This window comes from Meles meles, chromosome 6, assembly GCF_922984935.1.
Source record: "Meles meles chromosome 6, mMelMel3.1 paternal haplotype, whole genome shotgun sequence".
NCBI lineage: Eukaryota > Metazoa > Chordata > Mammalia > Carnivora > Mustelidae > Meles > Meles meles.
This window is the reverse complement of record NC_060071.1, coordinates 106,803,785-106,828,430: the sequence shown is the minus strand read 5'-3', so window position 1 is coordinate 106,828,430 and position 24,646 is coordinate 106,803,785. Positions and strand designations below refer to the sequence as shown.

Genomic DNA, 24,646 nt, shown 5'->3' with positions numbered 1-24,646 from the left:
TTAAGCACCTGTCTTTGGCTCAGGTCATGACCCGGGCATCCTGGGATCAAGCCCCATATGGAGGAGCCTGTTTCTTCCTCTCCCTCTGCCTGCCACTCCTGCTTGTGCTCGGTCAAATAAATAAGTAAAATCTTGGAGGAAAAAAAAAAAACTAACAAAACAAAAACAAAGTAGCAGAAAGTCTTCAGGGCAAACATTTCATAGTAAATACCATGTTAATAGGTTAAAATAATGAGATTAAAGTTTCATTTTTTTCCCCAGGTAGTTGCTACAGGCTCTGAAAACCTTTGCTCTTTATTTTGACTAAATAGTGTTTGGTCCAAGATTTACTTTTGTATAATATGGCATGAGCAGCAATGATTGCAGAATTTCTTGTGGCAGAGGTCATAGTATTAGTGGATTTAATTTGTTTTCAACCTTGTCTGTATTAGGAAAAATGAATCTAATGCAAGCTAGATAATGTTATCTAGCTTGTTTTACTTAAACATCTCTGAAAACATGTGGATTTAAGACCAAGAGTAGTGCTGTCCTTACCCCCCATTATAATTTTATTTTGACTTTTTATTAATAGTTTTTAAACAGAAGACTTACAGGAAATAGTGTTATGAGTACCTATATACCCATCACCTAAATTTAATATGTTAACATTTGTGTCACTTTTTTTGTTAAAATATTTTATTTTCTCACTTTAATAAGGTGAAACATAGAAAAATGCACAAATTATAAAGGTATTCCTTACTACTTCACAGATGGGGAACTAGAATATTATTACTATCCTGCAAGGTCGTCTTGTGCCCTTTTTAATCCCTAACCCATCACTTGTCCCCATGGGTAATCCATATATCAATTTCAAACACGATAGTGTTTTTGCTTGTTTTTCAACTCATAAATGGGAAGAATCTATAGCATGAAATCTTTTGTGTCTGGCTTTTTTTGGTTGTTGTTGTTCCCCATTGTCAAAGTCATATTATTACCTGTCATTGTAGCTTATTTTCATTGCTATGTATTATTTCATTGTACAAACATATCACAATTTATTCTGTTCTTGGTAGATATTTACATTATCCTCTCTGTCTGTCTGTCTGTCTGTCTCTCTCCTATTACAAACAATACTGATACCAGCATTCTTTGCGTGCATATGTGCATGCATTTCTGTTAGGAATATACCTAGGAGTAGACTGACAGGGTCATGGTTATATGCATATCCAATTTAATAAATACTGATCTTGAGTTTTCCAAAGTAGTTGTACCACTTTAGACTTCATGTACTCTAAGGTGAGTCTCAGTCATTTGACATCCTTGCCAACACTTGGCACTTTCAGTCTTTTTAAGTTTAATATTTTCATATGGATGTAGTGGTATCTCTCTTTTTAAAAACCTCTTATTACAGAAAAGTTCGAACATATGTAAGAATGGAAAGACTAGTATGATAAAGTTCCATGTTTCCTAAAACCAACTTCAATAGTTATCGATAAAGGGCCAATCTTGTTATATATAAGTTCCCACTGGGAACTTTTTGGAGTTTTTGGAGAAAATCCTTTTGGAGAAAAACTTTTTGGAGAAAATCCTAGATATGATATTATTTTTTTCCATCTCTTCTTCTAGTATGTGTCTGTAAAAGATAAGGATTTTTAAGGAAATGTAACTCTGATTTGACTATCAGCCTGAAAGTTAGCAGTAAATTTTTCAACATATTAGAGAATATAAAGTATGTTGTAGACGGCATGACTCCTCATCACTAATTATTAATACACATTTCTTTTTTTAATTATTAATACACATTTCTAAAATATTTTCTTATCCATAGTAGCACTACCATAAATAAAAGTAATTCCTAAATAGCATCTAGTAACTAACCCTTATATTTACTTTTCTACAGTTGTCTCAACTGTCTTATGGTTGGTTTGTTTAAACCAGAATCCAAGGGCACCTGGCTGTCTCAGCTCGCTAGAACATGTGACTCTTGATCTCAGGGTTGTAAGTTTGAGTCCCATGTTGAGTATAGAAATTACTTAAAAATAAAATGTTTAAAAAATAAATAAATAAACCAGAATCCAAATAAGAGTCACACATTTGTATTGCTTTGGGTTGTTACACTTCCCAAGTCTCTTATTTTAAAATAGTTCCCCCCCTCCCACATCCACATTCTCTTACTGAAGGGATGGGGCTGGTTGTCTTGTAGAGTGTCCCACCTTCTGGATTTGTTCCATTCAACCTCTGGATTTCCTATAAGCTAGACTAGATCCAAAACTTCTTAAGATTAAGGCTAAACATTTTTGATAAGAGTAGTTCATGAGGTTGCTGAAGGCTCTGTATTTCATCTCATCAAGAGGAATGCACGGATTGGCAACCCCACAATTAATCATGCTGGCCATGTGACATCAGGGCATAGGTTTTTCAAGGAGGGCACCTTTGAGCTTATCTTATTACCTTTTATTGTAAATGGGGAATTTAGGGCCGAGAAAGCCTATGACTTGTCCGAGAGGACAGAGGGAGTTAGTGATTTGGTTGGGGCTAGACCTAGGACTCGGTCTGCGCTCAGTCTCTCACCACTATATCCTGTTACCTTCTGCTATGATTATCTCTGTTTGTGTTCTTGTTAACTTTTTAAAAAATATATTGTTCGGTGAGGATTTTCTATAATTGACATTTAAGTGACTTAAGATCTTCAGAAAGATAAAAAATAGTATAAGCAATAAAGGATGGCTTTGCATATAAGTATAAAAATTTCAAGTTGGTACAGAAGCTCTAAGTTCTGTGGGAAAGTTTTAACTCTTTTTTTCTTTGAAATACCCAGTGTTCAGGTGCTACTTTATTTTCCCCTTCTGCTGACCAGGAAGGTGATGAATTATTATTCTTAAACTCTCAAAGCAAAGTGCTAATAGATGAAAAGTTACTAATAACTACTAGATCGATTATTCACATATGTAATAAATATCAGCTGAACAAATGCAACAAATGCTGGCAAACCATGATGCAAATGAATCTGTGATTTTATATTAGGCTAATTGCTGGCCTACAAATGACCATTTACTTTACTAGGTTTTTTAGAACTAATGATTTCTTATAATTGATACATGGCTCAAAGAGAGGTAACATGGACATAGGAGATATTAGTTAGTGACATTTAAAATTACAGAATTGGCTTGGCGTTATGTATGTCCAGTAAGAGCTTAGGTCTTAAGGTCCAGGTCTTGATGAGTCACATTTGTATCTGTGTCCTTTATCTCCCACCAGGAAGATAGTGTTCTCCAGCAGCTTGGAAATGAGGCCACCAAGCATGACAGAGAGCATGGAGACCCTCTTTCTGTGCAACAGGGTGGGATTTTAAAGGTGGAACGGCAGTATTTATAGTTACAGTTTCAGCCATTTAAAGGAAGCTTTCCTGGAGTTCCTGAGTGGCTCCGTCAGTGAGAGACCAACTCCTGATTTTGGCTCAGGTCATGATCTCAGGGTTGTGGAATCGAGCCCTGTGTCTAGCTCCATGCTCATCATGGAGTCTGCTGGAGATTCTCTCTCTCCCTCTTCCTCTGCCCCTCCCCCTGCTCATACTCTCTCTCTCTCAAAATAAATAAAATCTTTAAAAAAAAATAAAGGATGCTTTCCTGGCTATATTTTAGTGTTGCTACAGGATACTAGAGTGTGTCCCCTCAATGGAAGAAGGACTTAAAGAACTATATGAAGAGTTTAATTTCACCAGGAAATACCATGACTGTATTTCAAATTTGCCATTTCATTAACATTCATGTATATTTTTCTTTTACTGCATATATGTAATTTTCTAAATGCTTTTGTAAGTTCTTCATTTTCTAAGTCTTAATATAGATATCTTAAGGATACATTTTCATTGTGTTGAATTACATAATGCATATACTGTATTATGTTTCCTTATTTCCTTATTTTGTTTCCTTATTTGTTACAAAGAAGCATTGGATTTTCACTCATGATTTCTGTCTCTTCTTTGAAGGTCCATATTGGTTATCTTCCCAACAAGCAAGTCCTCGGCCTCAGCAAACTTGCGAGGTAAGTATGACTGTGCGGTGAACAGGAAAACAGATTTGTAGAACTTGTCCCTATACGGCAAGAATCTCTTAAGGCTTTCTTGACTGGTGTGGCTCTAACCTGAAAGTCACATTGCTACTTAAAATTTATGGTTGCAGAGACAAACGTATTTGGAGGACCTGAAACACAAATCCCTTTTCTTTTCAGCCCTCCCTGCCTTCCTCCCCCACCTCCCACCCCTCTGCCACCAACACATCCTTAAAAAGTCTTAGCTCATACCTTTCTCTGCAGGACCTTTCTTGACTGGAAAGGATCCAAGGGTACTTTCAGTCCAGTCCCCATATTTAAGGGTGGTTTAGCTAGCGGGTGGGAAAAGGAAATCTGTGCTGGGATCTAATTGCACTACACTGTTTTCAGACTTTTAATCAGACTACTATAGGGGTCTCAACCCTGTCTTCCACTGCATCTGGGTGTCTCCAGGCATCTCTTTGGGGGTCCTGCAGGGCCATTCATTCTCTTCTGGTTTCTTTACTTCTGCAGACACACGGCTGTACTGTGCCTTTCTTGGCTTTCTCAGCAATATTCCAAAACAATACTTACTCTCCTATTTCTCTCTTTTCTACTACAGTCTTCTTTTCCATTCTTTATCCTGTGGGTTCATGCCTTTTAAAAACTTCCTTTGCTCCTATTTTTGTTTCAGCCTTAGGAAGGAGAAGTAATGGATAAGTACAGTCATCTGTGTTTTTAAGTGGAGATCAACTTGAGGATCAGTGTTCATATCTCTCTGCCAGGTTCAGTCACCAATTCTTTCTTGCCCCTAAATGTTCTTTTTTGTAATTTTTTTGTATGGAGTTAGTGAGTCCTAGGTATGGGCAAATGTTGGGAGATGTGTGTGTGTGTATGTGTGAAGAGAATTAAGAACAAAATGGGGGAGAGGTGCCTGGGTGGCTCATTTGGTTAAGCGTCTGCCTTCAGCTCAGGTCCTGATCCCAGGGTCTTAAGATCGAGCCCCACCTCAGGCTCCCTGCTCAGCGGGAAGCCTACTTCTCCCTCTTGCTCCCTCTGCTTGTGCTCTGTCTCTCACGTGCACTCTCACTCACTTTCTCTCTCAAATAAATAAATAAAATCTTAAAGAAAAATAAAATGTTAAAGAAAAAAGAACAAAATGAGGGAACAGGTGATGAAAATATAGTCAAGTTCCCCTTGCCCCTTAAAATAAACCGAGCTAGGTGTGGATAATTGGATGGTGTAGTGACTGTATCAAAATTGGAATAAATGAGTCTTTGTGACTGACTAACTATCCTATGGCTCTGATGGGTTCCTGCTTCTTCACTTAGACATTAGGATTCACTACAGTCCTGAAATGGTGGTCCAGATCTTTTTCAATTCTGTGTTGGAATCTGTAAAAACCACCCTGCCAATCTGACAGCTGCTCTCCACAGCTTTTCTTTTTACTTTGTTTTCACTTCCACTTTCTTACTCATTTCCTCTATGAATTAAAGAGAGAGTAGGTAGAAGAGAGCCATTTAAGTTCCCTAGTTTCTGACCTCGTGCCTGCTCAGCACTTTCTGCATCAGACAGGGCTACTTGGTACCATGAAAAGATGTTCTTACATCATGGCTGTAATCGCTGCACTGAAGAAAGGCTCTTTACACAAATACCGAAACATCTTGCCGCTTTTCAGTGATCTGTACCCAGGGGCAGTGCCAAGGGGTGGCTGAAAAAGGGTATTGGTGATGATGGGGGGGAAATAATCCCACTATAATTTCTATTAGCAACCCCCTCCCTAGCAATTTACTCCTAAATAATAAATAAAGTCATGTCAACAGTGAACAGAAGCGTCTTTACTAAAATTGGTTATTCTTACTGTTTTATAAGACATAGTCTAAGTGAAGTCAGTGTGGTTGCTGTGTAAACCTAGCTCCTGGCCCAGCCCCATGGCATGCTCCTTTCCTGCAAGATTGCTAACCCTCTGCCTTTCCTATGTAGAAATTCTGGCACTGCTGATGTTTTTAACACACTGTCCAGATGTGAGAGGTAGGTTGTGGATAGTTTCCAGATTATAAGGAAGCTTGATAGACAATATTAGACCTTGGTCTTAATGTAAGTAGCCTTCCCTAGAAGACCACGCTGTGTAGACCATGGGTAATACTTTATGGAAATGGATTCTTGAGTAATCCAGTGAGACCTTGGAATAAATGATAATTTAGGGGTAGAAAGGAATAATCTTTGGTTACTTCCTTTCCTACGGAAATGGAAAGATCTCCAATAATTAAGCTTTTATGAAACAATACAAAGGAGTTGATTATTAGCGTAGGGATTTGTCCTTATGCTAATGGGATTAAAACTTAAAAAAAGGAACAGTAAACCAAAGAACAGAGTGTATGTTACTTTCAGATATTTGTTAAAAAAAATTGACTGAAGGGTCTATTAAACAGGAAAGGAGGCTAAGATTTTATCCAACTGCTTATTTCTTATAAGAAGTAGGAAGATTTAGGAAATGAAGAATAATAAAGAAAGCTGGATATCCTAGCAAAACTTCACTGCTCATTTTAATCTTGTATGTGAAGTCTGTTATATGCTTGCCTTTAAACGAATGACCTTTCAGTGCCAGGGAAGTCAAATATCAAACAGTAAAGCCTTAAGTAACGAGAAAATGCCAGAAGTGAGTTGATCTGGTTTAACTCTAGTAGAAGTCCAGAGTGAATGCAGTTTGAATAGAAATTCCTTTTGTTGGGGTCCCTGGCTGGCTCAGTTGGAGGGGTGTGTGACTCTTGATCTCAGTATCATGAGTTTGATTGATCCCTGCGTTGGGTGTAGAGATTACTTAAATAAATCTTTAAAAAAATAAAATAAAATTTTATTTTTAAGAAAAAAGTCCTTTTGTTACTGAAATTGAATATATCTTCCTTTTCTTGCCTTAGAATAACTGAGTGAACATAATTAAATCTTGAATATAGAACTGAAGTGCCTCAGGGTAGCCATGGCTCATCTACCAATTGAGCATCTACTGTGAAAAGGTATTGTGTCAGCTACGATGACTGCTAGAGAGGACACAGTCACTGTCGTCAAGGAGGGTGGACAGCACGAGGCAGTAGGTACCACTGAGATTCCTGGTTTGGAGCTTCAAGTTCAGAGGACCCAAGACGACTGTGGTGTGGCAGGGTTGAAGAGACTGAGAGGTGGAAGACTGAGCAGAATTCTAAATGAAAGAGAAATTCCTTTAGGTTAATACATAATAAGCAAAAGCAAATAAAAGAGTAGGCACAAGGCATATTCCAGTGAATGGGGAGCTGATTAATTGATACAACTAAGAGATTTAGGCAAGGATGAATATAAGATAGTTGGAATGATAGGGTGGGTATTATATTACAAGGAGAACATTCTTTTTTCCTCTTTTATTATAAATGTAACATACTTACCAATTAACCTTAAATATGAATGAGTGAGTAAAGGGAAAGTCTTCCTTTCTATTTCCATTCCTCATAGTTAAAACTAGAGATTTCTTGTCTCTTGACTGGAGATTGTCCTTCTGGAAAATTTCTTTGCAAACACAAACGTGGAGCTCTTTAAAATTAGCAAAACTAAACAGCAAAAAAGGGAGCTCATACCCACATTCTGTACTACAACCTATGTTTTTTGTTTTTTAATTTTTAATTTTTTAAAAATAAATTCATCATGGGGCTCAAACTCACATCCCAAGATCAAGAGTCACATGCCAGGTGCCCCTAGTTTGTTTTTTTAATTAAAAAACTTTGAAATCCCTTGGAGATCTTTTAGTCCCAAAAGTCTGAGTCCATTTTAATGACCACATAGTATCTCTTTAATTGTTCTATGTAATTCATTTAACCAGTCTTTGATGGAAGTATACTTTATACTTTGAGACTATTGTCAGAAAAGGGGAAAATGCTTTCATGAACATGTTTTGTATATTGTAAATTATGGAAATTAAATTGCTGGGTTCAGGATAGCTGAATTTTTGATGTTGTCAAATTGCTCTACAAAGAAAAGCGTATCCGTTTATATGGTCAACTGGTGTTTGTTTCTCCACTTTTGCCAACACTGGGTTTTCATCACACTTTTCAGTCTTCGCTAAACTGATTAGTGGAAAGGGGTACCTCGTGTTTTAATGCACACTTTAAAAACTTGCATTTCTTTAATAGAATTTGAATCTCTATAGAAGCTTCCTGCTTTTAGTTAACCTTTGCTAATTTTCCCATTGTACTGCTTGTCTTTTTATTACTGATTTGTATGAGCTCTTTGAATGTTAAACCAGTTAGGTCAGGTGCTGCAAATAATTTTTCCAGGCTTGTCATTTGTCTTCTGGTTTTAAGATATCATTTTTCCACAAAGAAGTTTTAAAACTTTTATGTAGTCATAAACTCATGTTTTTGGTTTATTTTTATGGCCTTATTTTTATATTTAAATCTTCACTCCATCTGGAATGCATTTGGTGCAAGGAGTGGGGAGGAATGCATCCATTGCCATCCATCCTCACTGACCTCCTGCAGCACCCCCATTTCCTTCCTGTTACCATGCTGCCTTCTCGCTATCCTTGCAACCACTCTCTGTTGGGCCTTATTTATGTTCTTTCTGGACTATAAAACTCTGAACTCCTCTTTGACTCTAATCTCTCAGTGTCTTTAAACCTGCTCTCGTACATTGCTAGGATGTACTTTCCAAAGTGTGGATTTGATGATGCTTATCCTTCACAGCTCCCCATAGCTTTTAAGATAAAGTTCAAACTCCTTACTTTAGCTGACAAGTCCCACTGTGATCCACCTCTACCTCCTGCTGCGTTTTGCTCTTTGCTGTGACCGTAGTTGAGAATTTGCAGCTTGGTGACAAGTCAAGTTACATGAAGGCATCAAAAATACCATTAAAATTTGCAAGGGTTAAATTATACCATCCACCTGCAAAGGAGTTACCAGATTACTTTCCTAGCTACCAGAGGAGGAAGAAGAGGTGAGGAAGCATAATGCAATACAGGAAACAGAGGACCTAGCATAGATTTTATAAGACCAATAAGTGGGCAAGTCCAATAAGATGTATACTGGGTTAAATCCAACACCGGATCATGTCCCCTTTATTAAAAAAATTATAAAAGTTAAAAATAAAAAGGTAAGTTTATCAAAGGAGACTGGGTTGGCCCTCTTATATTGAGGAAGTTTGTATAATAAAAAGTGGTCATGAAATTTTTTTTTTTTTTTTTTTGGTCAAATTGGTTTTGAAAACAAAACAGAAAACAGAAACTGGGCTAAATGCATATAGAAACTGACAAACCTGAAAGAAATGAGTGAAATACTAATTACCTCTCAGCCTTTGGTTGGGACAGACAAAAGATTATACAAAGCAGAGTAATAGGATTTTGGCCAAAAGACAGACTTTAAGTTAAAAAAAAAGTGAACAGGCTATTGTGTAACAAGAAAACTAGAAATTAATACAAAACTATTTTTAAAAACTGGCTTTTTGAAAGTTAAAGTTCTTTTAAATTCCTTTGATATGACAATCATTATGATGCAAACACTGTATGTCAGTGTATATAATTCGAAGTAAAAAACTGTACTTTAAAATTAATACTAATCCTCCTCAAATTCTTCTAAAAAATAGAGGGGAATACTTTCAAACTCATTTCTCGAGGTCAGTATTAAACCCGGTATCAAAACAGAAAGGAAACTACAAGAAAATTATAAGTCGATATCTCTGATGAACATATATGTAAAAATTCTCAACAAAATATTAGCAAACTGAACTCAACAATACTTTAAAAGGATCATACACTATGATCCACTGGAATTTATTCCAGGGACACAAGGATATTTCAATATCTGTGAATCAACCAGTGATAAACCACATTAACAAAATGAAGGATAAAAATGATAGGGTAATCTCAATAGATGTAGAGAAACATTTGGCAAAATTTAACATGCATTCATGATAAAAATTCCCCATAAACTAGATATAAAGACAATGTGCCTCAATATAATAAAAGCCATATGTGAGAAGCCAACAGCTAATATCATACCAATAATGAAAAGCTTTCAGCTAATATCAAGAACAAGACAAGGACACCCTCTCTCACCACTTCTATTCAATATAGCATCAGAAATACTAGCCAGAGCAGTTAGACAAAGCTGAGGCATCCAGATCAGAAAGGAAGAGGGAAAACTGTATTTGCAGATGACATGATATTATATATAGAAAACCCTAAAGACTCCATCAAACAACTGTTAGAACTAATAAATTCAGTTAAGGGATACAAATTAATATGCAAAAGTTAATTGTATTTCAATACATTAAACAACAAGTTGTTAGAGAAATTAAGAAAACAATCCAATTACATTTGCACCAATACCTGGAAATAAATTTTACCGAACAGGTGGAAGATCCATACGGAAAACTTGAAGACATTAATGAGAAAATCTGAAGAATATAAAAATAGATATCTCATGTTTTTGAATTAGAAGAATTAATATTGTTTAAATGTCCATACTACCTAAAAAAATCTACAGATTCAATGTAATCCCTCTCAAAATTTCAATGGTATTTTTAACAGAAATAGAAAAAACAATCTTAAAATTTGTATAGAACCACAAAGAACCCCAAATAGTCAAAGCCATCTTGAGAAAAACCGTAAAAACTGGAGACTTCACACTTTCTAATTTCAAACTAAATTATAAAGCTATAATAATAAAAACAGAATGGCATTGCCATATAAATAGATACATAGACCAATGGAATGGAATAGAAAGCTCAGAAATAAACCCACGCATTTATGGGCAATTAATTTATGACAAAGAAAGAATAGGGAAAGGATAGTATCTTCAGTAAATGCTGTTAGGGAGCACCTGGCAGGCTCAGTCAGTAGAGTGTGTGACTAAGCTGATGTAGTCGACTCAGGTTCATGAGTTTGAGCCCCACGTTCAGTGTAGAGATTAATAAAAAATAAACCTGGGGCATGTGTGGCTCAGTTGGTTAAGTGTCTACCTTCAGCTAAGGTCATGATCCCAGGGATCAATTCCCGCATCAGTCTCCTCGATCAGTGGGGAGCCCTGCTTCTCCCTCTGCCTGCCACTCTGCCTGCTTGTGTGCTTGCTTGCTTTCTTTCAAATAAATAAAACTTAAAAATAAATAAAAATTTTAAAAATTATGTTGGGAAAACTAGACTCCCTTCTTATACTGTACACAAAAACCCACTTAAAAGGGATTGAATATAAGACCTTAAACCATAAAACTAGAAGAAAACATAGGGGGTAAGATCCTTGACATTAGTCTTGGTGATGATTTGACATGAAATATAAGCAACAAAATAAAATATAAGCAAGTGAGACAACATCAAACTAAAATGCTTCTTCATAACAAAGGAAACCATCAACAAAATAAAAAGGCAACCTACAGAAGGGAGAAAATATTTGCAAATCACATATTTGGTAAGGGGTTAATGTGCAAAAAATACAAAGAACTCATATGATGTAATAGCAAAGAATCGATCCAAATGGGCAGAGGAACTAAATGACATTTTCTCAAAGAATGTATACAGATGGGCAACAGGTACATGAAAAGGTGCTCAATTTCATTAATTGTTAGGGAAATACAAATCAAAACCACAATGAGATACCATTGCACAACTACAGCTACAGTACTATAAAAAAGATAAGATGTAAGTGTCGGTGAGTCTGTGGAAGAAAGGGAACCCTTGTACACTGTTGGTGGAAATATAAATTGGTGCAACCACTATGGAAAACAGTATGGGGATTCTTCAAAAAAATTAAGACTAGAACTGACATATGATCCAGCAATCCTAATTCTGGGTATATATCCAGAGGAAGTGAACATAGGATATTAAAGAGATAGCTCTACTTCAGTGTCCACTGTTTTCACTGGGGTGGGGTGGGGGAGAAAAATATGTGAGGTGACGGGTATATTAATTAACTGGATGGGGGATTTTTTTCACAATGTATACATATAATAGATCACAATGTATACTTTATCTTTACAATCTTTGTCAATTATACCTTTTATCTTTAAAATTATACCTCTTTATCTTTACAATCTTTGTCAATTATAGCTCAGTAAAGGTATAATTAATTAAAATTAATTTAATTTAATTTAAATTTATTTAATTAAATTTAAATTCAATTAAAATTTATTTAATTAAATTTAGCTTAAATTTAATTAAATTAAAATAATATTTCAAAAATTTAAAATTTAAAATTTTAAAATTTAAAAAGAACCTGTGCTTTGGAGATAAATTTATAGCCACAAATGCTTTCATTATCGAATAAGAAACCCAGCAAATAAACTAAACTTCAATATTTTTTTAAAGAAAAAACAAGCTTAATAGGACAAATGGGAAAGAAGAAAGAAAAATCAAATGATTAAATTATAAAATTTAAAAAAGAACAGGAAACATAAATCCAAAAGATCATATATCATAGATTGCTTAGCGGTCTGATTGAAGGAGAAATACATCTAGAAATGAGAGGTTGTGTAACTAAAAATATGTTTTAGGAACTTTCAATCTTTATGAATTAGTTAAAAAAGTTGGAGAGAGAAGGGAATGAACCAAGAGTTGGAAAACGTGGATAAATTAGTAACCATTGGAAAAAGTCAAATTAATGTTAGGAGTGCGGTGAGAGGGAAAGGGATGGATGGTCAATTTAATAGACAACTTCCAAGTAACCACTAATTCCAGTGTTGTATAAATTATTCAAGAGCATGGAAAAACCTGAAAAGCTATACCATTAATTTGATGAAGTTGTATATCCCTGATGAAAGTCTGATAAAACTAGCATTTAAAAAGATGATAGACTGATCCCACTTATTAATATAGTTGAAGAATTCCAAATATCAATTCCTACTTTAACAGGCACAAGTACTCTTTCCATGATGACCCAGGGAGATTTATTCTAAGAATACAGAAATGGCTTAGATTAAAATTAAGAACTACTGATTCTGGGACTGTGGTAAACTAGATGGTAATGATATCCCTCCTAGTATAGCATACAAAGTTATATTGTGTATGAACATTTCAAACATTGGGGGAAATTCCAGTAAGAATTTACAAGAATTAGCTGCCACTGGAGTCAAAGGCAGGGTTCTCTCCTCCCTATTCAACCCCACATTGGAAGAGATACTACCTGTTAGCTTTGTTCTGGGAAGAGCAGGAAAAAGAACCCATAGCCATATATTCACAAGGTTTAGGCTCAGAATTCATATCACCATGGGTGGTCCTCAGAACACCCAGGGCAGTAATTTAATTTAAAATGTTGCCAAGGAGGTAGCCTTTTAGCACCTAGCAGAAACAAGTGCTCTTTTTCTGATGCACTTTTATTTTGGCTTCAGAGAATTCCCACAAATGATATTCTAAGGAGCATGAATTCACCAAAAGTAAAGGAAAGGCCACCATGAGGCAGAGTCAGCTGAAACAAATGGTCAAAGAGGGCAGAGGCTGGTGCTAACAGATACAGAACATACAACAAAGATGTTAGAATATAATAATACTGAAGGGCACCTGGGTGGCTCAGGCAGTTAAGCATCTGACTCTTGACTTTGGCTCAGGTCATGATCTCAGGGTCTTGGGATCGAGTCCAGCTCCACACTCAGTAGGGTGTCTGCTTGAGGATTCTCTCTCTCCCTCTCCTTTTGCCTCTCCCTAGGTTCGTGCACTCTTTTTCTCTCTCAAATAAATAGATACAAATAAATAATACAAATAAATACAGATTGATAGATAGTAGGTTAGACACAGCCAAAAATAGTGAACTGGAAGAAAGGTCTGAAGCAATTGCATTCAGAGCTCTGTGGAATACATGGGTGAGAATGTAAGAGATGTGGAAGACTGAGCAGGTCTAATGTGTCCTTAATTGAAACTCCAGGAGGTAACAGAGGCCATGGAATAGGTGCAGTATTAGAGAAGGTGATGACTAAAAACGTTTCTGGAGCACATGCAAAAAAGTCAGTCTTCAGATTTAGGAACCCTAATGAATCCTGAACAGGATAAAAAAATTAAATCCCCACCTAGACACGACATAGAAAACCTCAGAGTACACATACTGAAATATCTTAAAGCATCTTCATAGAAAACATAACCTACAAAGTAACAGCAATTAGACTGATGATTATTTGCCAATGGCAATATTAAAAGGCAGATGAATGTTAGTATCAAATTAGAATTCTATTTTCAACAAATACTCTAAATACATTATCTTCAAGAAAGAGGACAAAATAGAGGTATTGGGGGCTTTTTGTTTTTTTGTTTTTTAAATTCAGGGAAGCTATATAATTATCTTTAGCGCTGAGAAGACAAAATTTCAGTGCCTTCTGCTTACTTGGAAAACTAAATAAACCAGGGATAGATTATAAACTCTGAGCATAGGGATCCTGTTTATCCCATAATCATATACATAGAAGGCACTCAATAATGATCTGTGTGAATGGCCTTCCTTTGGTATGAGAGTGGCTATCTACCAGAAACAGGCAGGTATCAGGGATGATAGTAAAATGTTACAGACATTCCTGTTAAAGTATAGAGCAAAATATGGGTGTCTAGTATTGCCAAAGTTATCTAATGTTGTACCTGAAATTCTAATCTAGAGAAGGAAATGATGACTATGAGAAAAAAAAAAGATAGTACTAATTTTTAAATCAATGGCATCTCCTAGTCACACAACAGAAACTAAATACCTAGAAAACTATAAAAAGTAATATATAGAGATTTGACTCAGAAGAAATAAGACATATTTCCTATCCAAGGAGCTTGAACAGCATCCTTCTTCAGGTTTTTGTTCTAAATTAAAAATATATAATTATATTCATTCAATGTTATAAATCTAGAAACAAGGAGTCAGAGTGCATCCTGCCTTCAGTTTGAGTGGTAAACAGGCCACCGTATCTGTTACTGACTTTATTGGTTATAATGGGTATAAAGGAGCAACTTTGTAATTTTATCTGAGCACCATATGGAGGGGGGTGCAGAGGGAAGAGCTGTAAAATGCCTCCTCGGTGAAGTGATCCTTAAATCGAGTCCAAATTCATGACTAGAAGGCCAAATTTTAAGAAAAGATCCTTAATGTGAATTGTTATCCTCAAATATGTAATTCATGTGACCATCTTTACATTTCACAACTAGAGTGAAAGGTGTTAAAAGGGGAAAATCTGTCACTTGACAGATTGTGTTAGAAGCCGAGATCAGGAGGCTCTTATTTGGGGAATTAATCATACAGAGTGCTCATACAGACGTAGCTTATAAAGAGATATCTGAAGAAGTCTGTTCAGTCCTAATCCCATTACCCTAATAGGTTTAGTGGGTACAGTAGCTGACAATGGCCTGCTATTAATTAACAAATAGTCTTTTTATTTTTAACTTGAACTTTGAGCTCTGGTTAAACAATATGACTAATTAGAACACTTGAGACTTGGTCTAAAATTGATGACTTGGGAGCTCTAAATCACTGTGTTTGTCCTTAGTGAATATTCTTGTAATTCTCTTTCTCTTTGGAGACATAGGGTACTAGCACTCTGCGTCACTCTTGGTGGTTTCCTCAAGACCCTCCCTCTTCTCATTTCCATGTAGTTTTTGTATCTTTCTTCCTCTTAGAAGCAGCGATCTCCTGCCCACACCTACAATTTCTTCAATAAAGTCCTTTTGGTCCTTTGAGGAAGCCAATTCCATTTCTCAAATTTATGATTAACTAAAACAATTCTTTCTTTTCTAGGATTGTAGAAATCTATAGTAGACGATTACAAGGTAAATTTTTAAACTTTTATTTACAGAAAAACATTTTCTTCTTAAGGAAAAAAATATTTTTTGTTGTTCTTATTTCACATGTAATACATATGACTTAAAATCTCATAGGAATATAATATAGAAAGGGAAGTCTGCAGTGTTTCAGGCCTCTAGAAGAAATCATTGTTGTATTTGCATATTCCTTCATATTTTGTGTGTCTACCAACATTTTAAAATCAATATATGACATTTTTTAATGGGCTCATACTGTATGTAATGGGCTTCCCCCCCCCATTTTTTTTTTTCCACTTAAATCAAACATTTTTTCTCCTACATGCATGTAACTGTCTCATTCATTTTGCTGGCTGTGCTGGGGCTTGATTTAACCAATCCCTGCTCTAATAGACGTTTGCAGATTTTTATCAGTTTTCAAATAGACACGATGCTGCAGTGAACACTCTTAATATGTTTTCAAAGACGAACTGTTTATTCAGCACAGGGACCGCATGGTTTAGGTTAGATTGTTGGCTTCGAGCTCCATGTACAATTCAATAATTGGGTTTAGTGCCTCTGTTAATCCTGTCGCGAGCGATTTATTCATCTGCGTGGTGGAGCTCATTACCAGTTGGTCTTCCTGCATGCCTGGGACAGTTGTCGCTCGCACCCGTTCCCTGCGGGGGTGCCAAAGACTCTTCAGTACTGGATCTGCGGGTGAGGGAACTGAACGGCTGCCTCCTGTGGGCCGCAGCCAAAGCAGACCTGTAAGAGCTGGTGCGTCTGGGTTCTGAAGCCTCACAGAAGTCTGCTTTTTAAGATTTCGAATATTCCAAGACAACAAATATTCTCAAGACCGCGGTTAGTGTCAGACTCTTCAACGGAGCTTCTTGTCGCCCCCACAGTTCAAGAGCGGCTGACGAAACAAATTGCCGTAGCAATCACAGAGGCCTTGCGGCCTGCTGGAGTCGGGGTGGTGGTGGAAGCCACGTAAGTACGCACTTGCCCTTAACGATTGTCCTTGTGGTGCCCGGAAGTGGTATTTAGTGTTGCTCAGTTTTTCCAGCACCCCGTGATGCCACATTATTGACACTGTCATGTTTTCTGCCTCTGACCTTAAGCTTTCTTTACCTCTTGCATCGACTGCATGGCCAATACAGGAACCAGATGGGAGACTGGTTTTGTGTTGTTTTCCGTGGGGCTGGTGGCTGTGTCGGGAGTCATCAGCCTAAGCGGAGCAATGTGTGCAACCAGAAGCATTTTATGACTTCTCTTGATTTCTTCTTTAGCTCAGCAGACTTTTCCTAATATTTGGTCACACATTTTTAAAAATGGAGCAAAAACTGGGTGTGAAGGGCATCTGAAGACACTTCTTTAAGTCAGAATGAATTACGAGAATTGCACTGTCCCTTCTTCCGACAGGGCATGAGCTCTGTGTTGTGCATGCCATCTAGCTTCACCAGGTTGCTCACGTGCACTGGGGCCACTGTTCTCTAGATTCTGCCTGGTGATACCACATACTTCAGTATTTCTCCAAATACCTAAGCTAAGATGGTGCTCTTTGGGTCTTACAGATGGAGCAAGTGAGAATTCTGGTTTTGTTTTGTTTTTTTTTTTTTTTTTTAAGATTTATTATTTTTTTGACAGATAGAGATTACAAGTAGGCAGAGAGGCAGGCAGAGAGAGAGAGAGGAGTAAGCAGGCTCCCCGCCAAGCAGAGAGCCCGATGCGGGGCTCGATCCCAGGACCCCGGGACCATGACCTGAGCCGAAGGCAGAGGCTTTAACCCACTGAGCCACCCAGGCGCCCCAGCAAGTGAGAATTCTGAATTGCTTTTTTATACCAAAGTTGTTTTATCTCTATGGACCCCTTGTATTATTTTCACCTACGGAGAAAATTCTCTTGTTTCTCCTTCTGCTAGATGCGTCAAAGATTCAACCGCTGCTGAGAATGAGAGCCGTGGGACTAAGAAACATAAATAAAACATTTTAGGTCATGTTTGTCCAAGAAGTGACATTTGGGTACAGTTGGTAGCTGTGAACTCAGTATAACCAGATTTAATTTTGGGAGCTGCTTTTGACTTTAAAAACCAAACCAGCAACTGTCTATCCCTTTAAGCCACCTCTGTTGTCTTGTTTTGTAGACACATGTGTATGGTAATGCGAGGGGTACAGAAAATGAACAGCAAAACTGTGACCAGCACGATGTTGGGTGTGTTCCGGGAAGACCCAAAGACTCGGGAAGAGTTTCTAACTCTCATTAAGAGCTGAACTTCAGCGTGTGTCATGTGCTTTGAGGATCGTGCCACTAGTAGCATTGTTTGGTCTTAATTGTTTGTACATTGCATTTTCAATTGTTTCAGACGTGAATGTTGTTCCTTGTCACTAATGGTGTTTAATAATTATTTATAGCAAATCAAATAAAAATAATTAGCAAAGGGGTGAGACCTCTACTTTCTTCTTGCCACCTTTTAGTGGTAACTATCAAAGAAACTGCCCATCGTGTAAGTTACATGCACAAAACCACTGCCATTTGGATAACCTTGAGGGTGATGGGAAGGAAGAAAAATTCAAGTATTTTGCTCAAATACTATGGTAACTGGGTTCCTAAGCATAGGAATGTTGGGAATGGGGGAAAACTATGGCCAATACTATTTTTTTCCTTCCCCAAACAAAAATGGTGTAGTGCTTAAAAGAATTTTTGTACACTGTGCAGCATTGCTCTGCAAACTCAGAGTCCAACAGGCTTCACTTTAATTACATTTATGAAACTGCCAGGGCACTTTATTTTTTATATATTTATTTTTTGAGTCTCCAGCTGTGACGTTAGTCACCAAAGGAAGGTGGTGGAATATCTATGTTTTTGATTATGTGAGTTAAAAAGGCACATTTCTACTTTCTATTCTTTTTAAAATTCAAGTACAGGGAATTAGTTCCTATTGTTTACAAGTGTATTCTCATGTGAACATACAGGGATTTAGACATTTAACTCTCTGTGCCTTGATGAGAATATCACACCACTTAGAGTGTAGATACCTTTGCCTTTTTTAAAAAGCCATTATTTTATGAGACTTCAGTACTGACCCTGCAAGTAACTAGTCCTCACAGTTTTAACTTTAGGAATTTCTTGCAAGCTTACTTTGTGTATTCCTTGGAGATGTCTCAAAACTTTTTTTTTTTTTTTACCTTAACAAATATTTTTCTAAGTATTTCCAGAAACTTTTGAAAATGTTCCTCACTTTCAGGTCTGCAGAACCATAGCTTCTGTGTACAGGAAAGCATGCAGAATGAACTAACTGTGGACTGCACTGTGAGTGATAGCCAATGTTCAATGAAAGCTGCATTGTTGGTATCTGTGAAAATGCTCTATAATTTTCTGGAATTATTGGAAATTATTAGAAGCCCCATACTGGTTCCTCTTGTGCTCCATATGGGTCTCGTCCTCAGTGTAACTGTTCAAGTGGTATACCAAGTCTTTTTGTCCAGGAAGCTGTTGCCTTATTAATGACTACTTAAAATTTCATCCACTGGGGCAGTGTGGGCCAAATTAAAACAAATAAAAAACAAACCCAACTCTCTGCAAAAACAAAGCTACAGTCATTCCATGGAAAAGTCTCTTATTTGGTTGACATTGTTCATCCACTGGGGCAGTGTGGGCCAAATTAAAACAAATAAAAAACAAACCCAACTCTCTGCAAAAACAAAGCTACAGTCATTCCATGGAAAAGTCTCTTATTTGGTTGACATTGTATCCTTCAAATTTATTCCATTACCTGAAGAAGAACTAACTACAGTGATTACTCTAACCTTGGTAGTCCTGCCTCTGCCATTTTGATGTCATTTGCCTAAGGATGGGGACAAGTTGGAGAAGTGCTGTTTGTTTGTTTGTTTTTTACACTTTCCTACATCTATTTCCTATATTTTTCTATGGAGTTTCTGAAGTACAGTGATAATTTATTTTGAGTTACCTTTAAAATCTAATGTGATATAAACATTATCCTGCTTAATAGACACTTAGAAGTAGAATTAAACACTCTATTCATGTTTGGTATTTTAAAGTAAAAACAGATGTGACTTGGAGGACCAAAGAAATTGTTAGCTATAAATTCATCTTTCTGAGATCAATTGTATTTCTTTTTAATGAGTCTCTGTTCTAACAATGCCTGGAAGTGTTCTCATAAAGGTCTAATGTATCTGCAGGCTGTCGTCTTATTGGTAAATGCAAAGTAATAACCTTGTCTGTTTTACTCTAGTCTGTAGTACTTCAAAATTACCTTTTCATATCCATGGCCTCAACTCCATTTTGGGGATTTTTAAGAAGTTGATGCATTTAAGTACACTGTTCAATTAAATTGTTTGAATTTAATGTGTGTGTGTATCTGTTCCTGAAGTTGGTTCTATTGAAATTATTAAAGTGTTATAACTTAGTTTCTTGTGGAAGTAGTTTCTTATTGAACCATTTGTATAAACATGCCAATAAATTAGATTATTTTAATTGTATTCTCTTTTACCAAAGATACCTGTCATAAGGGTTTCCCTGATAGTCATCAAGCTATTAGAATGTAAATCCCAATAGTGGTAGAAATAAACCTGGGGTTCTCTGTCTTCCTCTGGTATTTCGTTTGACTATTACTGTCCTCACCCTCTGGCTGGTAAGGGATAGAGGAGGTCTGGGGTAAGAGTGAGGAATCTGAGTGGCCCTCATGCCTCTGTTATCCTAAATCTAAGTTTGGGAAGCTGCCGCCTTCTGAGAACTGGCACTGTTTCTGTGTAGGAGCTATTGGAGAAGGAAGAGCAGACTGGGGCAGGGAGCTGGGCAGTGCAGGGAGCAGAAGAGATTATCACTCCTTCTAGGCAAGAACCTGCCCTGGACAAGGCTTCTGAGTAAATGCAAAGGCTTTGCTGCCTCTTTTCTGTCTGTGGCTGGTGACCTCGTCAGTTCCTCTTTTGGGCTGTTCTTCTCCCCATTCTCTGCTCTACCCAGGCAGAGGCCCCTGCACTTGCTGGTGTCAGTATGCCCAGCTGTCAGGGATCTGGAGTGGCCTGCTGCTCCTCAAAGGACTTCATAGACTGTTGGGTAGTGAATCTAGTCACCCAAACTAGGGATGTTTATTGTATAAACATTCCTAAAACCATAACTCACAGGTGTCAGTAAAACAATGAGCTGCTCAGCTGAGCCTGAGTTACTGCTCCTGAGTTTTTTCACGAAAGACTGGCCAAGTACCCTGTTTTGTTACTTATGGGAAGAGCAGTTGCAAACACCAAAGGTATGAGAGAATGTCATCAATACAAACTTAGATTCACCCTGAAGTTGCTGATGGTGAGAAGAGGGAGTCTCAGTAGATGAGTTTAATGCCAAGTGTAAATACCCAATAGCTCCAACCCTCCAGAGGCACTTGCTTTATTTTAGTCTTTATTACAGAAAAAAAGCATATACAGCATAGACTGTACATAATTACATGAACCCCTCCTACCCATCACCCAGCTTTAGTAAGTCTCAACTCATGGCCATCTTGATTCCCCTGTACTTCTATCTCCACTGTATTATTTCAAAGCAAATTCCAGATATTATTTCACCCATAAAATATTTCAGATTATCAAAAAGGAGAAGAATCACATTTAAAAAAAACCCATTCATTATCACACAAAAAATTAATGCTTTAATATCAAATATCCAGTCAGCATTCAGTTTTTCTCTATTGTCTCATAAATTTATTCATCGCTTATTTGAATCAAGGTACAGATGAGATCCATACATTGCAATTGGTTGATCTGATGTTTTTTAATTGTAAAAAAATTCATAGGGGTTTCTGAGTGGCAGAGTCTGTTAAGCACCCAACTCTTGGTTTTGGCTTAGATCGTGACCTCAGGGTCATGAGATTGAGCCCCACAGCGGGCTCCACACTGAGCAGGGAGTCTGCTCGAGATTTTCTCCTCCCCCGCCTCCCCCTCCCCTGGTGCACACTCTCTCTAAAATAAATAAATCTTAAAAAAAAAAAAAAACCCACGTCCTCATATCAGAAAGGATGAATACCCAACTTTTGTAGCAACATGAACGGGACTGGAAGTGATTATGCTGAATGAAATAAGTCAAGCAGAGAGAGTCAAGTATCATATGGTTTCACTTATTTGTGGAGCATAACAAATGACACGGAGGACATGGGGAGATGGAGAGGAGAAGGAAGTTGAGGGAAATTGGAAGGGGAGGTGAACCATAAGAGACTATGGACTCTGAAAAACAACCTGAGGGTTTTGAAGGGGTGGGGGGTGGGAGGTTGGGGGAACCAGATGGTGGGTAATAGGGAGGGCACGTATTGCATGGAGCACTGGGTGTGGTGCAAAAACAATGAATACTGTTACGCTGAAAAAATAAATAAATAAAAATTTAAAAAAAAACACAGAAAATTTACTATCCTAAACATTTTTAAGTGTACGTTTAGTAATAACTATATGTATATTGTTGCAAAACAGAGCTCTAGAATTTTTTCATCTTGTAAAACTGAAAACTTATATCCATTGAACTCTTTTTCTCCCTCCCCTCAGCTCCTGGTAATCACCATTCTACTTTCTATTTATGAGTTTGACCACTTTAGAGTCCTCATATAAGTAGAATCATACAGTATTTGTCTTTTTGTAACTGGTTTAATTTCACTTAGCGTAATGTTCTCAAGACTCATCCATGTTGTAGCATATCACAGGATTTTCTTCTTTTTAAAGGTTGAATAATATTCCACTTTAAGTATCTAGTACTTTTTTTTAAAAGATTTTATTTATTTATTTGACAGACAGAGATCACAGGTAGGCAGAGAGGCAAGCAGAGAGGGGAAGCAGGCTCCCCGCCGAGCAGAGAGCCTGATTCGGGGATTGATCCCAGGACCCCCGGATCATGACCTGAGCCGAAGCCAGAGGCTTTAACCCACTGAGCCACCCCGGTGCCCAGTATATAGTACATTTTTTTTAATATAGTACATTTTTAAAGATTTGTCAATCTGTTGATGAGCATTTAGATTGCTTCCACCGGGGCGCCTGGGTGGCTCAGTGGATTAAGCCGCTGCCTTCGGCTCAGGTCATGATCTCAGGGTCCTGGGATCGAGCCCCGCATCAGGCTCTCTGCTCCGCAGGGACCCCGCTTCCTCCTCTCTCTCTCTGCCTGCCTCTCTGCCTACTTGTGATCTCTCTGTGTCAAATAAATAAATAAAATCTTAAAAAAAAAAAGTTTTAGATTGCTTCCACCTTTTGACTATTGTGACTAATACTGCAATGAATATGGGAGTGCAAATTATCTCCTGGAGAGCCTGCTTTCAGTTCTTTTAGACATGTACCCAGCAGTGGGATTACGGAATTTTTATATTCTCTCTATATTATTTCTTAAACATTTTTGAGGAACCTCCACTTTGTTTTCCATAGTAGCGCTACCATTTTACATTCCCACCAACAGTGTACCAAGTGTCCCAATTTCTCCACCTTCTTGCCAAAACTTGTTATTTTCTGACTTCTGTGGATTGTGGCCATCCTAAGGGCATGAAGTAATAGTTCGTTGTGGTTTGGATTTGCATTTCCCTGATGATTCATAATGTTGAGCATCTTTTCAAATTCATGTAGACCATTTGTATATCTTCTGTGGAGAAAAGTTTACTCAAAGTCCTTTGCCCATTTTTTTTTTAAAGATTTTATTTATTTATTTGACAGACAGAGACCACAAGTAGGCAGAGAGGCAGGCAGAGAGAGAAAGGGGGAAGCCGGCTCCCCGCTGAGCAGAGAGCCCGATGCAGGGATGGATCCCAGGATCCCGGGATGGCGACCAGAGCCGAAGGCAGAGGCCTCAACCCACAGAGCCACCCAGGCGCTCCCTTTGCCCATTTTTTAATCAGGTTATTTATTTTTTGTTGTTGTTGAGGTATGGGAGTTCTTTATAACCCCTTATCAGATAAATAGTTTGCAAAAATTTCCTCACATCTTACAGATTGCCTTTTCATTGTGTTGATTGTTTCTTTTGGTGCACAGAAATTGTTAAATTCGATGTAGTCCCATTTGTCTATTTTTGCTTTTGTTGCCTATGCTCTTGGCGTCATATCCAAGAAATCATTGTCCATTCCAATTTGTAAAGATCTCCCTCTGTGCTTTTTTTCTAGGAGTTTTATAATTTCAGCTCTTACATTTAGATCTTTAATCCATTTTGAGTTAATTTTTGTGTATGGTATAAGGCAATGGTCCAACTTTATTCTTTTGCTTGTCGATGTCTGATTTTCCCAACCCCATCTGCTAAAGAGAATCCCTTCCCCATTGTAAGGTGTTGGCACCTTTGTAAAAAATCATTTAATTATATATATGCAGATTTATTTCTGGGCTGTCCATTCTATTCCATTGGTCTATATGTCTTTATGCTAGAACCACACTATTTTGATTGTTGTAGCTTTGTAGTATGTTTTGAAATGAGAAAGTGTGAGGCCTCCAGCTTTGTTTTCCTTTCTCAAAATTGTTTGGGGTATTTGGGGTCCTTTGAAATTCCATATGAATCTATTTCTGCAAAAAAGGCTGTTGGGATTGCATTAAATGTAGGTTGCTTTGGATAGTATGACTATTTTAATAATATTTAATAATCATGAACATGAGATATTTTGCCATTTATTTTTTTTAAATATTTTTTTATTTGACAGAGAGAGAGAGATCACAAGTAGGCAGAGCAGCAGGCAGAGAGAGAGAGAGAGGAGGAAGCAGGCTCCCTGTTGAGCAAAGAGCCAGATGCGGTGCTCAATCCCAAGACCCCAGGATCATGACCTGAGCTGAAGGCAGAGTCTTTAGCCCACTGAGCCACCCAGGCGCCCCTGCTGTTTATTTTTATCTTAAATTTCTTTCACCACTGTTTTATAGTTTTCACTGTACAAGTCTTTCCCTATCTTGGTTAAATTTATTCCTAAGTATTTTA

The 24,646-nt window shown here is 37.4% G+C and overlaps 1 protein-coding gene across 2 annotated transcripts in view; it reads left to right on the top strand.

Moving 5' to 3' along the window:
• GCH1 (GTP cyclohydrolase 1) overlaps window positions 1-18,161 on the top strand; it is a 42,869-nt gene extending 24,708 nt beyond the window's left edge. Inside the window, exons 3-6 of one of the 2 annotated variants that reach the window (XM_046009391.1) lie at window positions 3,968-4,023; window positions 15,717-15,748; window positions 16,627-16,711; window positions 17,865-18,161. In XM_046009391.1, coding sequence (XP_045865347.1) covers window positions 3,968-4,023; window positions 15,717-15,748; window positions 16,627-16,711; window positions 17,865-17,991 — 300 coding nt within the window. In that variant the 3' untranslated portion in view covers window positions 17,992-18,161. The remainder of the gene's footprint in view (window positions 1-3,967; window positions 4,024-15,716; window positions 15,749-16,626; window positions 16,712-17,864) is intronic. The other variant, XM_046009392.1, reaches the window with a different exon arrangement.
• The last annotated feature ends 6,485 nt before the right edge of the window (window positions 18,162-24,646 follow it).